Here is a 22534-nt window from a genome sequence, read left to right as displayed (position 1 = left end):
TGTAACTGCTGGATGTGGAAATAAGCAACTGTTTGCTAACAAGTTCAACACATCAACTTATTAACCCATAAGAACCCGGACCCATTTCTCCTTAAAGGAAAATTATGGGTAATATAAAACAGGTCAAACGGACCACAAGGAACACATTTCCGATTTTTTTTGAAATTCTACCCCCTAGTGTCAAAGATCTGTAATGTAACATATATGTAATAACAATATTTCCCTAACTTGTTTTATATCAATTTGTTCAAGAAATGTGGTCAGAACAGGTTAAATGTAATACAGGACGTCTTATTAAAGCAGCAGAATTGTTAAATGGGTTGAAACTTACCTTTAGTAACAAAAAAACAAGCTTTTTAAAATTAGCTAGTTCTGTCACATTTGCTGACCAGGCACACCGCCATTTTGGAAGTGATGTCATGGGTACACAGATTCACACATTGTCACATGACTGCACCAGGATGTTCAGTAGATGTCTCTTAGGGACTTCATGAGTTAAAATCAAGGATAAAGTTGTGTAAGGAATTTTCCAGATCATTGAAAGGGTTGGTGACACCTTGTTTCTGCTGCCCCCCAGTGGCCAAAAAATCAGTAACTGCAGGTTTAAATTATACGTTTTCACTACCTGCCTTTCTTTTGCACAGTTTTTTTAAGAGAAACACAATATCTCTGATTAGGAGTCGCTGGCTTTGACTAAAGCCCAGCTGAACAGAAGACGTAATGAATCAACCAAAGAGATAATGTCATATTCTTCTACATCGGTCCACCCTTTTAAGTCCAGGTTTACTGCAGCGGTTTATTCTGAGCAAAGCGGAACAGACACAGAAGCTTCAGCGGCGAGAAATTAAATATGAAACAAACACGTTTTATAAATCAATTTTATCTCGAAGTACATAGAATAGTATTCAAACAAAGAAAAACATGATGATGTGTCTCTGTGAACAAATTCTACACAAATACTCCTCGTTCATCCAGAAGCTCAGTATCTTTGTTCTCAATAACAAGAAACCGGTACCTGATTCGATAGATGTTCTTTCATGTGTAGATAATGTGCGGAGGCTTTGCAGCAGCAGGTGCAGAACATGCTCTGCAACACGCTGAAGTTAATTTATCAGCGGCTGTTGACTCTGCAGGTTTAGTCGTAGAGTTACATGGCTCGTAATGAAAAAAGGTTACCGCAGGTGCAAAACCCCCATGATATAGGTCAACCTAAAGGAGAGAGAGGATGTGTAGACATCAGTCCGAGTGTTGTGTATGTAAGCAGTATTAAAGTGTGTGTGTGAGAGTGAATTTAACACTGTCATTTATTACCAACACTCAATTTCAGCCTCTGTGTGTTTGTGTGTGTGAGTACATGTTTAGCTTTCATTGTGAAACCGACTCGAGGTTTAAGGCTTTAAGCATCAGGATATTGTCACAGATTTAGTAATTTAAAGTCTAGTCCGTTTTTATTTATATAGCCCAAAATCACAATTTTCTCTCTGGAGGTTTTACAGTCTGTACACCAAACAACATCCTTCACAGTTAGCAACAGATTACTTTTCAGTGAAATTAGGTGAAAGTTAGACCGTGAGCCAAGAGCAAATCATTTTTTTTTGGTGCAAATAGCAACACCAGACAGAACTAAACATTTACTTTCACTTCATTCCTTCAGTCTCATGTTCATATTAAACAGTTTCTGTGGCTGTTTTTGAGTTGTTTTACCTGACCAGTAAGTAGAGTGTGACGTATTGATCTGGCAGACATGATTTTCTGTCGCTGCAGAAGCTGCAGTTGCAGGTGCTAAAAGATTAACGTAACATTTTTTACAATTATCAAAATATATGTTTATTTAAGAGTCATTGTCACCATTTTTCTGTTGCTTTTTTCATGGTTGTAGCTCTATACTAGCTCTGTAGGTAAATAACATCCACACATTTTTTCTCCAGCTTGCAAAGCTGTAAATGAACCTATTTGAATCACTGAACACATCTGAGATGTGGGTGGTTACTTGTAGGTCTGGAACTGTGCTGCTTAACAGTACTTTAGTCATTTGTAATTGGTAGTTTTCAGTAATTTCCTTGATTCCTCAGTTTAAAGGTGAAACAAACCGTTGCTTCCAGGTATGAATGTGTATAATTGTGTGAGTCTTAACGTCGCCTTTCTGAAAGAGAGAGCCTTCAGTAAATAAAGGTTTTAAAAAATGTTCTAACTTCCAAACTGTTTTTTCTGTATCAGCCTATTTAACTGCCATAAACTACCATAATTTAGTTGACTGCTGTGCATATCAGGCCTGAGTGATCCTGTTAAATATGTGTGTCCCTGCTGATGTGTCACTGCGGCGCTGCTGTTGGTGCTTGTCATGTGTCATATTCACTGTGTACAAAACCCAAACATACTTTATAATAATACTAATAATTAGGGGTGTGCCCAAATACAAATACGCCAAAGCACAAATAGTGTTTTTTTTTGTTTTGTTTTTTTATGAATATTTGTTTCATAAATTTTTTTTTTTTTTAAATATTTGTTTATGGGAAGAAAAAAAAAACATGTCAAATACCAGCATGCAGGTTGGTTACATCACTATCTGCTCCACTGTTACGTCTATCTATGATCTGGGAGACTCCAGTTTGAGTCCCGGTGTGGGGGCCTCCTTTGTAAGGTAGTTTATTTATTAACATTTATTGTAACACTTTAATTTTATAAAATTAAAAGTGTAATAAAAACATGAACAGGATTTTTAAGCCTCTTTCCACTTTTATTCAAATACAAATACAAATAATTTTGCTGTCTCAACAAATACAGATACAAATACAAATACTGGGCTCTCTGCACATCCCTACTAATAATACACACTATGTACTCATATTGACTGGGAACTATTTTAACTGTTAGCAAGACAAGATTGAACGTAACTATTTCTACCATCAGGGAATCATAGGAGTCAATCAAACTGCAACTTTGAAATGCTGCTGTTAATGTCAAAAAGATGAAAATGTCACAAAAGGGAAACAAAAGTGATTTTAGAGAATTTAATGCTTTTTTTTTTTTTCTTTCTCAGAATATCCCCAGAGCCGTTTCAGATTGTTTTGATTAGAGTTGCAACGATTAGTCAATTGACAGGAAAAAAATGCCAAATATTAGCTGGTTTCTTTATCTTACATGATATCAAACTGATTATCTTTGGGTTTTGGACTGCTGATTGGACAAAACACGACATACAAATACATCACCTTTGATTCAAGGAAATTTTAATGGGCATTTTTCACTGATATTTTATTATTACAAAGCAATTAATTGATTAATTGAGAAATTAATCAGCAGATGATAATGAAAATAATCATTTGCTACAGCCATAGTTGTTATATTTTCCACTTGCTGTATGTGTTGCTTGCTTGTTTGTTTTTTTTGCAAGCTTTTCAGTGTGAACAAACAACATATTTCTATATATAATAGTGGTCATTTAGGTTAAAAACTTGGATTTAGAATGTAGTGACTTGATTTCGACAAAGCAAAAAAAAACCTAAGCCACAGTGAGGGGCTGTTACCGAGATATGTAATTGACGTGTTGTCATGCAGCGGCTACATGTAGTAAATCAAACATCTGCGGACTTGTGCTTAAGATGTATTTATTTACCACCGTGTACCAATACAGCCTTTGCTATATACACACTTACACCAATAACTTGTATGAAAACAAACAAACAAAAAAAGGCTTAAAGATTAGCCTCTAAACGGCGGTCAAAAAACTGTGTGCTAGGAGTAATTACCTCTTCTTCTACATATGCATTTCCATATGCTGCTGTCCAATACGCCACCACCTACTGTAGCAACCAGGGAATGACCTTAACACACACATAGATACAAATGGCTCTAACATAGAATATAAATTAAAAGTTAGAGCTTAGGTTTCATGGAGACAAGAGAACAGATTTAACCTCTTAGCATCCACCTGGTCACCGGCGACCCGCTTAAGACAGTTGTAAGCGGTTTAGCATCACACAGTAATGAGTAAAAGTAATTGCCACAATTTGGCCACTTGAAGACATTTTGGAGAGGTTCAGAGACACCAGTGACCCCACAAACTAAAAAGCTCCCATAAGGTTTGGCCTAGAGGTCTGGAATTTTATACAGGTTGACAAGATGTAGAAGGTATGCAGTGATTTGCATGTTATTCAAATATGACTCATTATAGATGAAGACCAAAAACAGTTTTTTGAGGCATATTTGAACTGATGTAGTTTTGACTGTGTTTTAGCCACATGCTAAACAAACACATCTCCAGAAACTAGAAGATGTTACCTTTCAAATGAAGCCTCATACATGTATTTTGGCTTCACAGTTCTTCTGTTATAAGCTTTTCCATTTGGGTATGTCAAATAGGCGAAATTCCCACAAAAAAAAGGGTGGATGTTAAGAGGCTGCAGGTCAAGTTCGAATTTTAAACAGTTGAGCAAGAGTTAACGTGAAAGTTATGTGTGAGGGTGAGCATGTGAGGATTTTGACTGGTGTGTGTGAAGCAATAACTGGTGGAGGCTCTTGGTGTGCTGAGTGATCTTGCAGTGACTTAGCGGAGAGCAGAGATGAGACACCTAGGAGCAGGGAGATGACAGGGACTTTGATAATTGGACTGAGAACATCAGGGATTTTCAGCAGATGAAAGTAGGATGAGCGCTATAGATGAATGTCTGTTTGGTTTATAGTAGCTAAATTCAGATAGATGTTGCTCTCAGCGGAGTGTTATTGATTTAGAGGGAATTTATGCTGCAATGGTAACTCACAGTCGGGTAGTCTGTGTGTCACTGTGTAGACAAGAAACCAGCTTTAAACAGAATTTATATGTGGTATTGTCACCAATTTGGACAGTTTGGATCGATATCTGTAAACATGTGCAACTCTGAGCTAAGGTTTGAAATTTACAGGACCACATTTCTGATCTGTCATACCATGAAGAATTGTTGTGTTGGTTTCAGTGAAAGAATTACAGAGAGTTTTCTTCCAAATAAGTGTTTTATTACAGTCTGTAAACCACAAAAAATGTTCCACAAAACCTTCTTTCTAGATACTGTCACAGTATCTCTGAGCCTACTGGTCATTATAGTTGGACAGCTCTGGACTTTGTTTGAAGATGTGTATGATTAGCTTCTAGATTAATTAATTGTTTATTGTTTCATCATGTTGTCTTCCAAGAGTCCATATATTACAGTTATTTAATGGATATACTGTACAAGAGGCACCAGTATTTGTGAGAGAAAATAACATAATAATCAGTTTCATTAACCCGACTAAAAGCTTTGTTCCCAGGATTCTATTGATTTTTAAACTAAACAGTGAATTCAATAGAAAAAGTTAGTAGAGGTGGTCTGACAAAATACAAATCAAACAAAGCTGGTGTTCAGGGTCTTGTAGCCACCAGGGGACCAAAAAACCACCAAACTACAAATTGCTTTTGTCAGGTGAAAACAATTTTACCTCTAAAATGCAACTGTGGTACCGTTCAGGTTAGGGAAAGATTGTCCTTACAGTTTTAATAAAACAAACAGTAATTGCAGGTCTGTGATGCACAAGTGTTACATTACATTACATTTTTAAGTATTTTTTGGGGCTTTTTGTACTGTTCTTACAGACAGACAGTAGAGAGAGTACAAAGGTCCTTGACTGAACTCAAACTAGTGATGCTGAAGTTCATGGTCGGCGTCTTAAGCCACAGGTGGCGCCCTACTGCTGACGTCAAGATGTTATTCCAGTTGAAAGTGTATCAGTGAGCCAGCATGCACTTTGCCAGGACCCCTACTGGACAAGGCTGACAATTTTCTATACTTTTCTTATTGTCAACAAATCTCATGCAGAGCCAAACCAGCAAGGAACTGAACTACTAACAAGTATTGTGTGTGCAGCCAAAGCCTGATATATCTTATTCTTCTGTGCTGTAGACCTCCGTTGTTGTCCAAAAAGTATTAAAAACACATCAACGGCTCCAAAGACTGATAACAGCGATCACATTTTCAATCTCCGGAGAGTAGTTCTGCGGTTCTCTTTACAGAGCTTCGCTAGCTTGTTGTGCTACGTGTCACAACCTCTTGATTTTGTAAATTTCTCACAGAACTTCAGTACAAAGTCAAGATGTTGTGACATGTAGCACAACAAGCTAGCAAAGCTTTGTAAAGAGAACAACATTACCACACATGCTCAGCGGCCTTACACAGAACTACTCTTCAGAGACAGAAAGAGAGAAAATGTGATCGCTGTTATTAGTCTTTTGAGCCGTTTCTAAACAAACTAATGTGACCAAACTCTTCATAATGAAGGAACATGTCACCCAGTGCAGCAATGTGGCTCACTGATGTGTTTTTAATCTACAGGCTAAAAGTCTACAGCACAGAGAAACAGGAGGAGGAAAATTAATTTTTATTGGACTTAATGGATAATATTGTGATTATACAGAGAGTAATTTTGGAGTGTGTGTGATGCCTAATAAAATGGTTTCATTGTTTTAAAGTACTTTTGGACCCAATTATGTATTTTTGGCATTACTGCCCACAGTGTGCAAGAGGGTTATAAGCCTAATGGCCTGCTGGCCTAATTACATGTTCCTCCAATCCATCGAGGAGTGCTAATTAGTGGGATTTTTACCCCATAGTGATTAAATGTCATGTTTCTTTTTTTTTTTTTAATTTAAACTTTGACATATCTGATCTTGTTTGTACACTGTTGTAAGAAAAAAAAAACTAACTGCTTTATATATTTATTTATTGGCTCTGATCTTGAACCTGAGATAAGAAAAATATAAACAAAAGGCTTATAAAACTCCAAACTGCCACTTTGAATTAAAAATTACATGATAAATATCAGGATCCATCGATCCACACGTATTTATTATTCCAGAGGTCACTTGTTAGACTCCTACTTCCTCTGGGAAATTCAATGAGTTTCCTTATTGGGTCCACACATGTTATTTATTAACAAAGTTTTTTTTAAGTCTATAATTCCCCAACTTTTTAATAAGGCTTCTCTCTTCTGTCTTTGCACATTTGGCTCGCTTTGTGAATATTAGATTAATAGCAATTTAAAGGCAGCAGGTTGGAAGCAGGCAGCTTTAATTAGCACAGTTTACAGTATATGTTGAAGGTCCTGATCAATGCGACAGCGTGCTGGAGGTTCAGGTTGTGTGAAGCTTGTTTTCACAGCATGCTAACAGCTTCAGAAGAAGGTTACAAACCCTGCTAATGCCAAACTGTCTATCTAGCTGGTCTGACCATGTCCACTATTGATTGGACAAGCACAGACATCATGTTTCTCTGCAGGGACGCCATCACCGGTGATGGCGTCCCTGCAGTCTTTCTACTCTATAATGTGTGTGCTTGTTTGCTGCATCGCCGCCATCAAATTTGCTGCAGTCACGGGCTTATAATGAATTTAAAGATGAACTGCTGTTTACTCGGAGCGGCGCAGCAGAAGTGGGAAATAGTGGTGAAAACTCTCTGTCAGTCATGTCCTAACAAACCCTACAAACCCTGTGTACACAGTCAGGTGTACCTTCTGTAGCGGTGACGCAACCGAGCCGGTCGTCTCATGAAAAATAAAAGAGCCACAGACAGTGAATGAGGAGAACAGTCCTCATGAAATGTCACATTGACATGTTGTTAATGGTGGCAGAGAAAGCTCAACACACACAGTTACTTACATAGTTTTGTAAGAACTGCAGTGAGAGTGTAGAAATGACCGCAAAGGTACATGTTCATAGCTTTAAACAAGACAAGACAGAAATCCAGTCCCTATTAGTTCAAGCAGGCCTGAATCATTTAATTTATTTGTTTATGGTTAGTTAGCAGCATTATGTTGCTGGAATAAATATATTTCAATTTGAAAAAATAAAATTATTGATTTTTTACACAAGGACACTCACATATAAAAAACTATTGTTTGTCACAATCCGGCTCAGTGTGAGTGACAAATAAGAGAGACAAGTCACAGTTAAAGTACAAGATACAGGTTAAAGTATCAACTAAATGTTTTATTGGGAAATAAAACAACATAACTATTTACAAAAGACGTGAGGTTTGGAGAGTAACTGCATCAATAGTGAATGGAATGTATGAATGAGCGAGAAATGTGTACAATGCTGCTGTTGAATGCAGGAAAAAACAAACCCAAAACCAGGAGAGGTGTGGAGCCAAGGAGAGAGAGAGAGACAATGAGACCAGACTGGTAGTTGTAGCCTTGGTTGTAGCAGTTACCTTAACAACCCTTTTTGACTACCGGCTCCTGCAGGAAGCGGCCAGTTGAACCACTGCGGGCAGAAAGGGAGACGTCATAACAACTCAGCTATACCTAAATTCAAAGTGAACAAACAGTTGTGCAGGAGAGGTAGAGATACAAGGACCTCTCCCAAAAACTCAAGACAAGATAAACAGAATTACAATAAACAAGAGTTATCAGTGTTATTAAAGATAAACAAAGATAAACAAAGATGATGAGTGATGGACAATATCGTCACATTCCTAAAATAATGGCCCACATCCTCAGCTGAACAGATCAAGAACATGTCAAGAGTGGGACTAAATCCTCATATTGCGTAGTTATTTAGTCTTTTTATTCAGTCTGTTTAGTCAGCTAAATAGCTAAGTTAATGAAGCTAGCATTTAGCAAAGAGTGGAAAGGCTACAAGTGATTACAGGGCTTTCTGTTAACTATTTTCTGCCTTTTAAACAATATTTAATCTACAGTTTTTGTCTAATTTTTTCCACATTACATGATCTAATTAGAAAAGATTTGAATACCATACTCTAATCTAACAGCTAAAAAATTACAAAGGATCCTCTTTGCTTTTGTGTTTTTATTTCATGAAAATCTCACTTGAACATAATATTAGTCATCATAACATCATTTGAGCAGTATTATAGAAGCCTGTTGTGTTTTCTGAGAAATCTGAAAAAATGACTCAGGCCGTTATTTTAGGAAGGTGACGATATGTAAGTTTGAATTCCACAAACCAGCCTCTATATCACAAAGAAAATGTAACCACATTACCGGGACATAAAGATGATGAAGATGTTCAGACTGTCTAGTAGAATATGAATGAATACTTGAACTAGTTTGAAAAAAACATTATGAAAGGTACCAACATAACTTTTCTTCCTTTTTTACGCTTATATAGAAGAAACATTACGACAGTAAATGCAAAAAAGTATTAAAAGTAAAAATATTTTTCCACCATACAAGTTTCAGGTGCATATACCCACATGTACCGCTCACACTCCCACATATACACCAATACACTAATATACACATTCACATTCACTCTTTGGTTATCAGTGAATGAGCCCTTTGTCATTCTCAGTTATCTCTCATTGTCTGTCTGTGTGTTTCATTGTGTTCAGGGTGACGACTGCTCTATCAGCTGTCCTGCAGGCCTGTACGGGATCAACTGCACCTCCTCGTGCTCCTGTCACAACGAGATCTCCTGCTGGCACATCGACGGCTCCTGCATCTGCAGAGAAGGTGTGGTTCAGCTCTGTGATCTTCTGTTATACTGTTAGAGATTGTTTATTTATCATGTTGAAGGGATTTCAGGAGATATTGGTGATCTATGTAGTGGTGAAATTTCCCTATTTAGTGTAACATATATGTATTTTAACATATGTTATGTCCCCCAGCACAGTTGGAATTGAAGTTCAAAGCAGTTTTTTACAGACAAAACTTGGCGAATGAACAAAATAAGAAACAAAAGATCTCTTAACGAGTTTCCCTGAACAGAAATATAACTATGATAAATTACAGCTTTCTATACAAGGTAAAAATGGGTTAAACAAAAAGCACATCTCACTCCTAGAAAAGAAAAAAACTGCTTCTACTCTAAATACACAGTGCTCAGCAAGTGTAATTATTTAGATTTAATATTTACAAAATTACAGGGTTAGCACACTTCCACACAGATGAGAGAGTCTCTCTCATGGCTGGCGTCATCTGTTGAGAGTTATTCTGATTTTGACACATTTTCATTGCTGACCTTGTAGTCACACCATTTAATTAGCCTAAAGTAGCTACTTGAGCTGTGTTACCTGTTTGGAGCAGTTTATTTATAAGTAAAACCAGATACAAACAAAGTATTGAGCCTTTTTACATTTGCTGCATCTACTGTATTAGTGTTAATATTGTTCAATTCAGCAATCTTGTCATTTCTACCTTATGGGCCACAGTGCAACAGAGAACAGACATTAAAAAGGACGTATCATGCATGTTTCCAGGTCTATATTTATATTCTGGGGCTCTCCTGGAATATCTTTGCATAATTTACAATGAGCCCACTGTGTTCTGATTGGTTAGTTTCAGGAAGCATTTTGTAAACAAACAGTAGTAGCAGGATTTCACTTATTTTTCTTGTTCTTTAAACTAAATATAAACTTCTCAAATACAAACATGCATGTTTGAGCTCTGAATCAGATCCAAAATATGCGAGTGGACAATGCAGACAACATATAGAGAAACCTTAAAAACAACCTCAGCAACAAAGGCTACAGATTGGACTAGGTTTGTGCCTGAATACAAATACGTTATTCAGCAAAGCACAAATAGTGGGGTTTATACGAATATTTGCTTCATACAAATATTTTAAAAATTATTTGTATTTGGGAAGAAAAAAAAACAAACATCAAATATCGCTATGTCAGTGTCTCTCCTCTGCTCCGCTGTTACGTCTGTCAGCAGGTCTCAACGAGGGGAGTCACATCCACCTGCTACATGATGCACATTTCCTAATTTGGACATCACTCTCGGAGTTGAGGGTGTTCCCCAGAACCTGTTGATCCCCTTCTCCTTACCACAAAGTTAGGTTGTAAAAAATAGGCAATAAATGAAAAGTGCAAAACAAGAATCACCTTTGAGGTTCTTTCCTATTCGTTACATGGTGTGCTGTCTCTGTGTTATGGGTGTATCTGCAATGAGGTGATGAGTAAAGATTTGCTTGAGACCCAATGTGCGGACCTCCTTCGTAAGGTAGTTTATTCATGAACACTTAGTGTAACTTTCTAAAATTAAAAGCGTAATAAAAACAAAAACAGGATTTTTAAGCCTCTTTCTAGTTTTATTCGAATAAAAATACAAATAATTTTACTGCTTCAACAAATACAGATACAAATACAAATACACATCCCTAGAATGGACGGCTGATTGTGGGCATTTGCGAACAATCTGACATCATCACGAAGAGGAAGTAGAGGTAATTTTGCAAACGAAGCGTTCAAAGAAGGATGAAGCCCTGGATTTTGATTTGCAGGGGAGCATTTTTACATACATTCAACTCAAGTTTTGGACCATTAACATCGACATCCACAATCATAACAGTATAAAAATCACAAAGAGCGTATATCCCCTTTTGTGCAAGATAAGAGAGAGGTACAAAAACCACACAGTCATACAGGTAAGAATGAGCACTAGCAGCACTAGCAGCAACAACCTTTTTTTGTATTTTATTTAAATGTAACTGCTTTTTTAGCCATTTTACCGCCGGTCTGTTGACACTTGTAGTTTTCACCGTCACTACTGTCACAATTTTCTGATATTTCCAGCTCAGAATTACAACAAGGAGGCGGATGTGAATTTTTTTTCCCCCCCAACTCTGCTGCTCGTAATTACAATGCAAATGATGCGTCACGAATGCGGCATTCAGATGCTTTATGTGTGGCAGAGCTGTTATCAACCGGCCAATCAGCACATCAGCACCCGGCATTCCTTTGGCTCACAGGACGGCTGGATGTCGAGCTCATCTGGCTCACACACAATGACACACACAGTAAGCAGGGAGATGGAGAGGTGTGTCAAAAAAAATAAAATCCTGCACAGCAAACATATGACCCAGAGTTGCAACACATACTTTTCCTCATCTCCCTCTTCTTCGCTTTGATAGGCCGTGTTTCTCTGAATGCCTGTCGACCATTTCTTTTAAAGTTGGACGTATGAATACAGCATCGGCTGCTGTAATTCAAAGCACAATCTCTCTTGTACCTGCAGTGCTTTCAGATCTGTTTGCTTCTATTGTGGAAGGAAAAACTCGTCTCAGAGTTTGTTTTGCTCTTCAATTTTGAGGATCTCACACCAAAACTCACACATTTACCGTAAACACTCCAGATGCTACAAATCTTTTTTTGCCATAAAACTCCATTACACTTGAAAACACCAAACAGTGATATAACACCGTCTTTTATTGATTACAACACCCACAGGTGTTTTTAAGTGGTTAAGGAGTGGTTTTATTTTTTTTCCTTTCAGCAGACTGATTTCCACTTTGTATTTTCTGGCAGGACTTTTCAGCAGCTTCATCTGTGGTGTCTGAAATTGGGGTTTTTTATAAACAGCTTTGCTCTCAGTTCCACAAACATTTCTCGCCTCCATTGCTGCCTCTTGCTTTTCTCATTTCCTGTGGAGGAATAACTCATCATTATTGTCATCAGTTTTACCTTCACAATGTTTTACTCATTTTTAGACTCATTGCCATGTTTAAAATGAGAAATTTTGGTTATTCTTGATTATTATTTTAGTAGTAGTTGCTTACTTTCTTCCCAAACACTTCTCTAAACTCACCTGTGAAAACTCCTGACCCTCCAAAAAAATGTAAAAGTTCCTCCCTTAACAATCTCCAGAACTTTATCTCGTTTCATATTTTGTTCTCCACTTCACTTCCTTAATATCTCTCAATATCAGCATCTTTAAATATTTATGGGCCACAGAACCTCGTTGGGAACATGGGTAATTAAGTGGAGAGACATCTGAAGCAGAGCGCGGAGCCAGGGGCCTGAGAGCTTTGGCTAAACCAAGTGGGTGTCTGTCTTCACCTTGTAAAAACTCTCATTTCTTTTTTTTTTCATTTAAAGCTACTGAGGGGAAAACTTAACAGGGAGAAGTTCAATCCGAGTGTAAAGGGTTATCAAACGTGTTGGCTGTGTTACTAGTGTATATTAAAACTTTGTGTATGATAAGATGCTGCAAAGTGCACCTTGCTGCATAAATGTGATTTTAGATGTTCATGTATGACTCATGTCTGAATAAACACCTGAGTCACAAAACTAGGCTGGACTTAAAGCACTATGCAGTTCAATATACTGTCAAAAGTCATGTCGAGTCAGGTGTGCCTTGCAGAGAAGTTCAAAATACAATTAGATAATAAAACAAAAATAAATTAATGGAAAAAGCTCAATTACCCTTAGATTTTGTCTAAAGAGAACTGATCAGGGGATCGGAGGACTGACGCTGGCACCAACGTGACGGTAGCCAGCGGGTACAGTACTGTGCAGCGAGTAAACCTCACTCCCCGACACCTCAAGAGACGTGCTGGTGACAGACACTAGTGCTCATGGGTTTTAGCCTCCTTGCTGGTGCACTGGCCTCCCATGTCCGAGGTCGTGAGTCGAGTCCAGTGCGGGACTGTGCTTGTCTACACAACGCAGGTGCAAGAGACAAGTTTGCACAATAATAGAGAATAAAATATACATAACAATAAATACAATAATACAAAAATGTTCCCATTATACATAATAAATACAAAAATGTTCACATTAAGGTGCGTACCATTATATGCAAAATGCAAGATGTAAAATCAAGATGTGAGCCTTGCTGTTGTATTTTGAACCAGCTGCAGGCTCTGGAAGACTCTCACGTAAAGAGAGGTGCAGTGTTCAAGATATGAGGTAATAAAAGCATGTAAGACATGAAAGAAAAGGTCTTGCTGTTGCTATCAACATAATGTGGAAAAAGATATAGCTAATTACCAAATTTATTTAATTTTAAATTCTTAATTTAATATTTAATTTGATATTCGCAGATTTCTGGCATGTCTACTGAGATTTGAGGACAGAGACCACAGAGAACTGGCTATATTGAAATATTTGGAACCCATAAGAAGGACCTCTTAGCTGGGAATTCCAGCATTTCACATCCTTAAGACAACTTAACAGAGACTAAAGAATGTATGTTTAACTTAGTTAAGTACAGCTGTGTGTCATCAGCGTAGCAGTAATAATGGATGTTTATTCTTCTATCTGGCCCCAGTGGAAGCATAATGAAAATAAAATCGGGCCTAAGATGGAGCCTTGGGGTACACCACAGGAGACAGTAGCAGAAGAGGGTGAGAAATTAATCAGCAAAGCATGAAAGAAAGAAGCATAAGAAGATCTGGTCTTTGCAAATCAATCAATCAGTTTTTATGTATATAGCGCCAAATCACAACAAAAGTCATCTTAGGGCACTTTTCACCTAGAACAGGTCAAGACCGTACTCTTTAATTTACAGAGACCCAACAATTCCCCCATGAGCAGCACTTGGCGACAGCGGTAAGGAAAAACTCCCCTTTAACGGGTAGAAACCTCAAGCAGAACCCGGCTCTTGGTGGGCGGCCATCTGCCTCGACCGGTTGGGTTGAGAGAGAGAAAGAAAGGGTGGGGTGGGGGGGGGACAGAATAACAGCAATCAAACAATCATAACAAGAACAATAGCAGTAGCAACAGCCAGGGAAGGACGCCAAGAGGACTGCGAAGGCTCGGCCTGCAACCCAGGGTTTCCTGCGAGATGAGAAAGCACAAAAAACTCTGGGGAAGAAGCCAAGTTAGTGACATGCATTGATGTGACATGAATGCATACAGATGGAGAGGAGGAAGAGAACAGGATATCAAACAAATCAAACAGGATATCTCTGGGAATCTTAGAGGGATGATGTTCTGTATACTCCATCAAACTAACAGGAAGACGGCAAACAAGCTGTAACAAACTTTAATCCCTTAAACTACTGTAACTGAAAAAGGTAATCACATTATTCTCTGGATGTCATCGCGTTTCCAGATCTAGTTTGGTGAGCACAATGTTATCATACCCGATGTAAATTATGAGCAAAACTATGAAAATTGTAACAAACTGGAATTACAATTTCACTGATATTCACAATAGCATTCCAGCCTTGCTATGTGCTGATGGTCCGTCTCGCCTGTGTGTTTCTGTCCAGGTTGGCAGGGCGTGGACTGCTCCATCCCGTGCTCCAGCGGTACCTGGGGACTGAGCTGCAATCAGACGTGTCAGTGTGCCAACGGGGCGGCCTGCGACCCGGTCAACGGAACCTGCACCTGCTCCCCGGGCTGGAGGGACGAATACTGCGACTTACCGTGTCCTGTGAGTGGTCTGGGCAGTCATTATTTCTTTCATTTAAATATGAATTTATTGTTCAGTCACCCGCTTGGGCACATGCAGGAAAGCGCTGGAGTTCAAGGAGGTGGAGGCTCATTAATCTTTGTTTAGTTTTAACTGAGTTAATAAAACACCAATTCTCTAGTATGTTACAATTAATGAGAACATTAATGCCTCGTATAGACAGCACAGTTTATTTGCATTTATATTTTATTTGTCTCGTGTGTTCTTGCTGTCGTTAGGAGGGATCATACGGACTGGACTGCAGAGAGAGATGTGACTGTGTCAACGCCGATGGCTGCGATCCAGTGACCGGTTTATGCCGCTGTCTCGCAGGTTGGACAGGTCAGTGGTGCAGCCAGAGTTCGGGACCGATTGGCACTGAATTGATTTTCCAAATGCAGACACAGAGACCACAGTGGTGGAGTCTCAGTCAGTTTACAACAAGGTTTAGAGGTCAAATAAACCACCTCATAATTGACAGGCAGTCAGATCAGGTGAACAAGTCCAAAAACTTCAGCACAGATAAAATGTAATGAGAACAGGTAACAGTACAAACATGAAAAACAAACAAACAAACAAACATTTAGAAAACCTTGGATACACCAGCAAATATAATTAATTACAGAGAAATCCCAATCAGTGAATTTGCTAGAGGGGTGAAGTACAGTAAATCAGATTTTTCTTGTTGAGTTAAATTCTAGTGAACCTGCAAATTTGTGCGTTTGAACAACAGCAAACCGTCCTGACAGTTCTGACCTTTTGAGGGAACAGGACTCCATTAAAAGTAGAGGAAGCTATCAAAGCTTATCAACTGTATTGCACCATTCACTCTTATATAATCTCCTCTGTCAGAGTGAAAACTTCTCCACAAAAGAGCAACAGTTTGCAGTGTGTTACAAGACAGGAGTCGATGTTACAAATACGTCTTTTGAATAAACTGTGTGAAGTTATTGTTCCATTAATGACCAAGATAAGCTAACGAGAAAACAAGTTTGCTAACTTTTGGTCCAAATGTTTTTTGGGACCATGTTGGAAAGAAATGTTTTCACTTTAACATGTTATCCCTCGGATTTTGTTTTATGTCTGTAATCCCTGAGTAAATCATATCATATCATAACCGACTGTTAGCAAGCTCGGTAGCTTGAATAACTTTATTGTAACCTTTTACTGAACAAAATGCCAGAGGGAAGTAAACACAACAGCAGAGAGAAAACAGACTAGCATTAGCCCGGCTGGGCCAGCTAGTGAATTAGTGGTTAGCTTGCCAGCTACAACAGGTCACCAACTAACCCTCCGAGTGGTCACTACATCACCAAGCATCCAACCAATCCGACCAAGTAGGTGATAAAAGGCTGACAAGGCTGTTAAATTTGTAAAGGCTCTGAACTTTGAAAAAGATAAGTAATGGGTCCCCTGCAGCGCTCAGTATCCCACAATCCATTATGCACCAATCAATTCTTAGTGGATCCTCATCAACTCAGATAATCAAGAAACAACACATTTACCAGGTATTTGCATTCCTGTGATTATCCGTCACAGCTAAATATACATGTTACACAAACCAGACTAATTAATGAAAAGATGTCGCAGGAGGTAGATGATTGAAACCCGGCGTTAAAAGCAAAGTTAAATGGATTTATTTATCACTAATCTTTCACACTATTACCAGTTGTCCATGTCATGTTCCTTCATGTGCCTGCATGAAGGTGGAAAATTACAAATCATACTCTATAATTGTGTATAATGAAAGTTGTCTCCGTTTTGATACTTTATTGATCATTTGAAAGAAGCATCACAGTGAGGAAATGATTGATAAGGAGCGCTCAAATGCACCGTAGTTTAAAACATATATTGTTCTTATGTTTTTAAGTTATAGACATTGTACAGTGTTACATTCCCACTCCCAAAACAAAAAAACACACAACTAAACAAAAAACAAGACAGGAAAATGTGATTTTCCAAAAGTTCTTGTCTCTAACTTTAACAACATATTGTAAGTCAGTCTCTCCAGAGCGACGCAGGCTGCAAGTTCCTTTGTCCACGTTCCTTCAAAAGGTAAGTCCACATTTTTCCAGAAGAGTAGAATTATCCTCCGGGCCTGCCGGAGTCCAAAGTCGATAAGCAATGATTGCTGCAGAAGAACAACAACTTCTGGGTAAAATCCAAGTACACACAGTTCAAATAGAACTTGCTTTAACAATAACATGGCTTATATATTGAAGAACGTTCTGGAAAATGCAGGTTTAAGCCAAATTTACTCACAAAATGAGACATCAGCGGAGCATAAACGTTACTGAAGCAGCTATCCATTAAATCTACACAAACCTTCATTAGAGCATCTCTCTCCTCAGAACCACCTGACCTGTGTCACCTGATATATCTGTAATTGAACTGGAAAGGTCCTTCAATCATTATTGATACAGTAAGGTTATGAATATAGACTCAATATAAAAACACTGGGGGTTACTTTTAGATGTGCATCACTTAGTCAGTGGGTTGGATATCTAAACTAATTTCTTAAGGCAGCTTTAATCAACATTTTTATAATAATGATGTATGATCTGTCAGTGTGTAATGTGTTTGGCTCATACTGATGAACCTACAGAGAATTATCAGTGACTCTGCAGCTCCTCTCGGCTTTACGGAGACTTTACCGTTTACCGTGCAACTTTACCGTTCTGGTTCACTCTCAGCGCTCTCATGGCGTCGTTTTTAGTCGCAGCAGGCAGCTGTTTTCAGAGAAAAAGCTCTAAAAAGCCGCTGTACACTACCTGCTCAGCACCAAACGGCAAACAGACACAGTTAGCTGTAGACTAGCTGGTGAACATAGCGGAGCATTTAGCAGCTAAAGAGCCAGATATTTCCCTCAGGAGTTGGTGGAGAACAAAAACAGAGCTAAAAGAGAGTGAATATTGGACTTACATTCACCAGGTGGACAGAAACACGACTCCAGATTAATGATAATGTTGCTCCGTAACTGCTGGATGTGGAAATAAGCGAGTTCAGCATATCGACTTAAAATCTGATGATATGTCAGTGTTGTGTTCATAACTTGTTTCTGATGCCACCAAGTGTCCAAAAAAATCAGTTAATGCAGGTTTAAAATTGAAATGTTTGTGTTCCATGAAGCTGTGAGTGATGGACATCAATAAATGCTGGCAGTCTGGCCTTTAGGTCCTTTGAAGGACACACCTTTGTGATCCACTTCCAGCCGCTGCACTGGGACACAGATTAGAGGGCAGGTGAAGCAGGAACGAGAGAGAGAGAGAAGACAAAAGAGTCTGAGGCCGAACCGATGGAAGAGGGGAGGCGGTTCAGGCGACACCATGACATGAACTGAGACAACTAATCAATGTGACACACGCCGAAACTCAAACCTATAATTCTAAAACTGATGGAGATTCAAGCTTGAATGACTCTGACAGCCCAGCTCTCTTCAATAATTCAACTTCTCAAAGGTTCCCTGTGGATAAAGCCTCTTTCAAGTGAAACTCGGCTTTCCTCTCAGACACGTGTGTCTTACGTGTTTTTTAGGCGAGACCTTTTTTTATTAACATCAGCAGCGGTATTAATTGCCATGTTCTAGATGTAGCTCTGCTTATTTTACCCACTAATTGTCAATCAGTAGAGACGTGATGAGCAATGATTGATACACTGATTAACATGTAAAGGGTGTTTTGCCAGAAGGGAGAACTAGTTATGAAATGATATTATGAGAAACTTCAATGTATTGATTAATATATTTGGATCAAAGTTTAGATCAAAGGTTAGTAGTCTGGTTTGAAGAAATAAAGAAACATGGTGTGTATATGCTAATCTGAAACAGATAAATCCATGTAATTACAGTTTGGGTGATGATGACGGTGGATGAAGATTAGTCCTGTGAGTCTTTTCCCATGATCCTTTATGCTCCTAGTGGGTGAAAACAGAAAACAATAAGGCTTCATTAGACCGTTTGTTATTCATTTTAATCTCAATATAACTATACAAGAAATTGCAAAGAGAGAAAATTATGATTTGTTTTCTTTTTGATTCACCTGAGCTGTTTCTGTCTTGTATCTCTTTTCAAATATTGATCTGTTGAGCTAGAAAGGCTAATTTAGATACATACAGAGAACAATAAACTTTAGATTGTGCCGCTGGGCCTTCAGATGGAAAACAGCTGTGTTGGTGTGTTGCTTCAGGTACAGATGAGACATTACAAGATAAATTTACATGTGTTTAAACACTGTGCAGCAGTTTATAATACTATCAGACTCATTAGTATTTTAGGTATTTGTAAAACATACTCAGAGACATGGCTGTGGAAAGGGACGAGGAAAACACGTTTTTAGAAGATACACATGTAACATTTGAATGAATGTGTGGTCATATAGTCATACCACTGTAGTGCCTTAACATTTTATGGGATGCTAGCATTAGACAGAACTTTGACAGACTGCAAATATGATGAGAAGTAACATGAATATGAGCGTGTAACGTACGTGTCGATGGATGAGACTCGTCTTTTTGTTCATTGCAGTCATTTTCAAAAAGGAACATCCTGTCGTAAAAAAAAGGCACAATTCACTGCAGAGGAGATACCTGAACCTTAATAAATGTGCTGTCTCCCTACTTTCACTCCCAACAGCGTAATAAATCTTTGAGAACTTTATGTCAAGAATAAAAGAATCTAATGACCAAAAAAAAAGACCATTTGTTTAATTAAGCAGAGAGGAAGCAGGTGGGTGATTACACCCGTGGTGCACAGCTGTGCACTGAAGCAGTATTAACTGTATATTGTACTGTTTATACAGTTAGTATAAAAGACATTTATGCACTTGGTAATAACAGGAAAGTATATGAAATGTGCATCAGAGATGTCCCTCGAGCTGTCTCACTATTATTATTTATTTCGTGCATTGCATTGTGGGAATTGCATTGCATTGCATTGCGTAACAGAACATGCAGAGATGTACTGCACAGTGAAACTTTGAAAAGTATTTTAAAAGGTTGTTGAAGTGCAAAAAAATTGGGGAACTAATGTTTATATCAACCATTCCTTCATTCCAAAAGTCGTGCAATGAAGGGAAGTAAATATAATAAAACCCTGGAGGGAGGGAGTGTATGAGCATGATTAAAGGGACACTCTAAGTAGTAAAGCAGACACACCTGCGAGGTGGCAGTGATCATTTCACCATAACCGGCATTCTGTTGGTAAATTTGCACGAAAATCCGAAAGCAAGAGCAGAAATCTGAGAGGAGACGTTTCAGGAGTTCATAGAAGCAGCCTGGATGTAGGATGAAGGGTTTAAGCAGGAGGACTTAACCAGTATATCTGAGTGCAGACGTACAGTTTTGAGCAGGAGCAGAGCAAATCTGTGTGAGACCGTCTGAGTATGAGGGCAGAGTTTTGAGAGAAATCAAGAAACCACGCTCTCGAATAAAGATAGGAAGAAAATCCCATAAATCTCCCAGTGTGCACACACTACTGTACATACTCAGATTTAATAGAAGTGAATGAAACTTTGACACAGCACTTGTTTGTGAGCAGAAATAAGACATATTACATATATTATATACATGCAGCAGCGCCAGACACAAAGAAGTTACTTCCAAGTGTTTGCTTTCCTTTGTTTTAGACTATCTTCTCCTACATTAAGTGTCTCGTCAACTGAATTAGGTCAGAAACATTCATATGATTTGTGTCAAATCTGCTTTCCGAATTTTCTCTCAACGCTGCTGTCACATGGGAAATGATTATTCCAGTAGCAACGTACTCTCCAAAAACTTTAGGATGTGGTGAGGTGATAGAAGGGATTAACATCTGGCCTTTTTTCTGCTCCGTATCTTCTCCTCCATCTTCCCTTTTGTTTTAACTCCACAGCCTTAGGAAGAGAGCTTCTGATTTTCATTCACTTTATGGCTCAGAGGTAGTTTATTAATTGAGTAATAATGGCTGCCTGCGCTCCACTCTCATATTCTCTCATATTCTATGTCAAAGGAAGTTTCTAATGAGCTGCAGATACGCCAGGCTGCAGAAAGACGGAGAGAGAGAGAGAGAGAGAAATACTGTATTTGCACATACTCGATACTTACTCTGTCTGTGTGTCCTGCTGTCTGTCTGTTTCTATATTTAGATGTGTGTGTGTGTGTGTGTGTGTGTGTGTGTGTGGGTGAGTGTAACTAAGAATGAATGTAACGTCAGTCTCTCGGGCGTTGCAGTCTCCAGACCGTCCCCCTGCGAGCAGCGAGGGCTCTGATCCGTTCTGCAAGCCAGTTTTTGTGTAGACAGACTCCTGCCTCTTAGGACACACACACACACACACACACACACACACACACACACACACACACACACACACACACAAATGCAAGACTGATGAAAGAAGAAGACACTTCAGCAAATGATTAAAGGGCATAAAGTCCCGGGCAGAATTTAGGGAATTAAGATTTTTGTCTTAAGGTCTTTTCACACGTACCTTGTTCGATGTGGACTTTCAAGCTTTTCAGTTTGATCCGAACCAACATTACAGGTGTGAAACTTCCCCCGGATCACGATCCAGACCAAACAGCCGAACCTCAGACCGACAGAAAGAGGTGATCTTGGTCCGGATCAAACTGAACCATGGTTTGGTTCTTTTCTAGTGTGAAAACATTTCTGTCACATCCTCTGTTTGGTTTTTGGACTTTTTGTGTTCTTTTGGGTTTCTGGTAGCTTAGAGTATTGTGTGTTTTGGTTTCCTGGTTTCTCCTGTGTTTCCTCTTCCTGTGATCATGTGCTCCTCCCCTCACCTGCCCTGCATCACCCTCGTTAGTCCTGCGTTTCCCTCAGCCAATCACTCCCAGCCTACCCTTGTGTCTAGTCACCTGTTCCCTGTTCCCTGATTAGTTTAGTTTGTATTTAAGGTCTGCTTTTCAGTTTGCTGGATCGTCTGTTTTTTGGTCTTGTCAAGCCTGTCCCGTCACCTTTTGTTTGTATGCTTGCGTCAAAAAATAAATGCTACATCCTGACAATTTCTTGGATGGTTCAGCAGACTTTCAGAGTGATTACAGGAAATTCCGATAGGACCAGAAAAGCACATGAGGAGAGCAGGAGACCGAGGTTTTAATTGAAATATATTCTGATGACGTTATAAAAAGTCAACTGGAAAAAAAATCATCTTTCAGAGACGATGAGATAGAGAGGATATGAGAGGACGGGAGCGCAAAGCCACCTGAAGATAAAGAAACTAGTATATATAGTATAATAATATAATAATATAGTATACTGGCAATGAAATGAATCTGTTCATTAATTTTTCCTCCTTTAATTCAAATGGTAATAAGGCTACGACAAGGATACATCAGACACATGTTGTCTGCAAATCAATATCAAGTATAGGGAGACGCAGCCTGCATAGGT

At 38.7% G+C, this 22534-nt stretch overlaps 1 protein-coding gene and 1 long non-coding RNA gene across 6 annotated transcripts in view; one reads left to right on the top strand and one right to left on the bottom strand.

Moving 5' to 3' along the window:
* The window catches only part of LOC122986866 (multiple epidermal growth factor-like domains protein 11), a 172809-nt gene that overhangs the window by 117366 nt on the left and 32909 nt on the right, over nucleotides 1–22534 (top strand). For both annotated transcript variants that reach the window (XM_044358331.1, XM_044358321.1), the window contains exons 12-14: nucleotides 9360–9480; nucleotides 14969–15132; nucleotides 15390–15492. In XM_044358331.1, coding sequence (XP_044214266.1) covers nucleotides 9360–9480; nucleotides 14969–15132; nucleotides 15390–15492 — 388 coding nt within the window. The remainder of the gene's footprint in view (nucleotides 1–9359; nucleotides 9481–14968; nucleotides 15133–15389; nucleotides 15493–22534) is intronic.
* Nucleotides 16981–21716, bottom strand: LOC122987659. 4 transcript variants are annotated; one of them, XR_006404551.1, is made up of 7 exons: nucleotides 21612–21716; nucleotides 21229–21434; nucleotides 19635–19693; nucleotides 19188–19244; nucleotides 18995–19062; nucleotides 17476–17541; nucleotides 16981–17281 (listed from the first exon to the last, which is right to left on the bottom strand). It is a non-coding gene; the product is annotated as an uncharacterized LOC122987659 (long non-coding RNA). The 4 variants fall into 4 exon arrangements; XR_006404547.1 differs by lacking the exon at nucleotides 17476–17541; XR_006404548.1 differs by lacking the exons at nucleotides 17476–17541; nucleotides 19188–19244.

Source organism: Thunnus albacares, chromosome 1 (assembly GCF_914725855.1).
Source record: "Thunnus albacares chromosome 1, fThuAlb1.1, whole genome shotgun sequence".
NCBI lineage: Eukaryota > Metazoa > Chordata > Actinopteri > Scombriformes > Scombridae > Thunnus > Thunnus albacares.
This window is presented reverse-complemented; position numbering and strand designations above follow the sequence as displayed.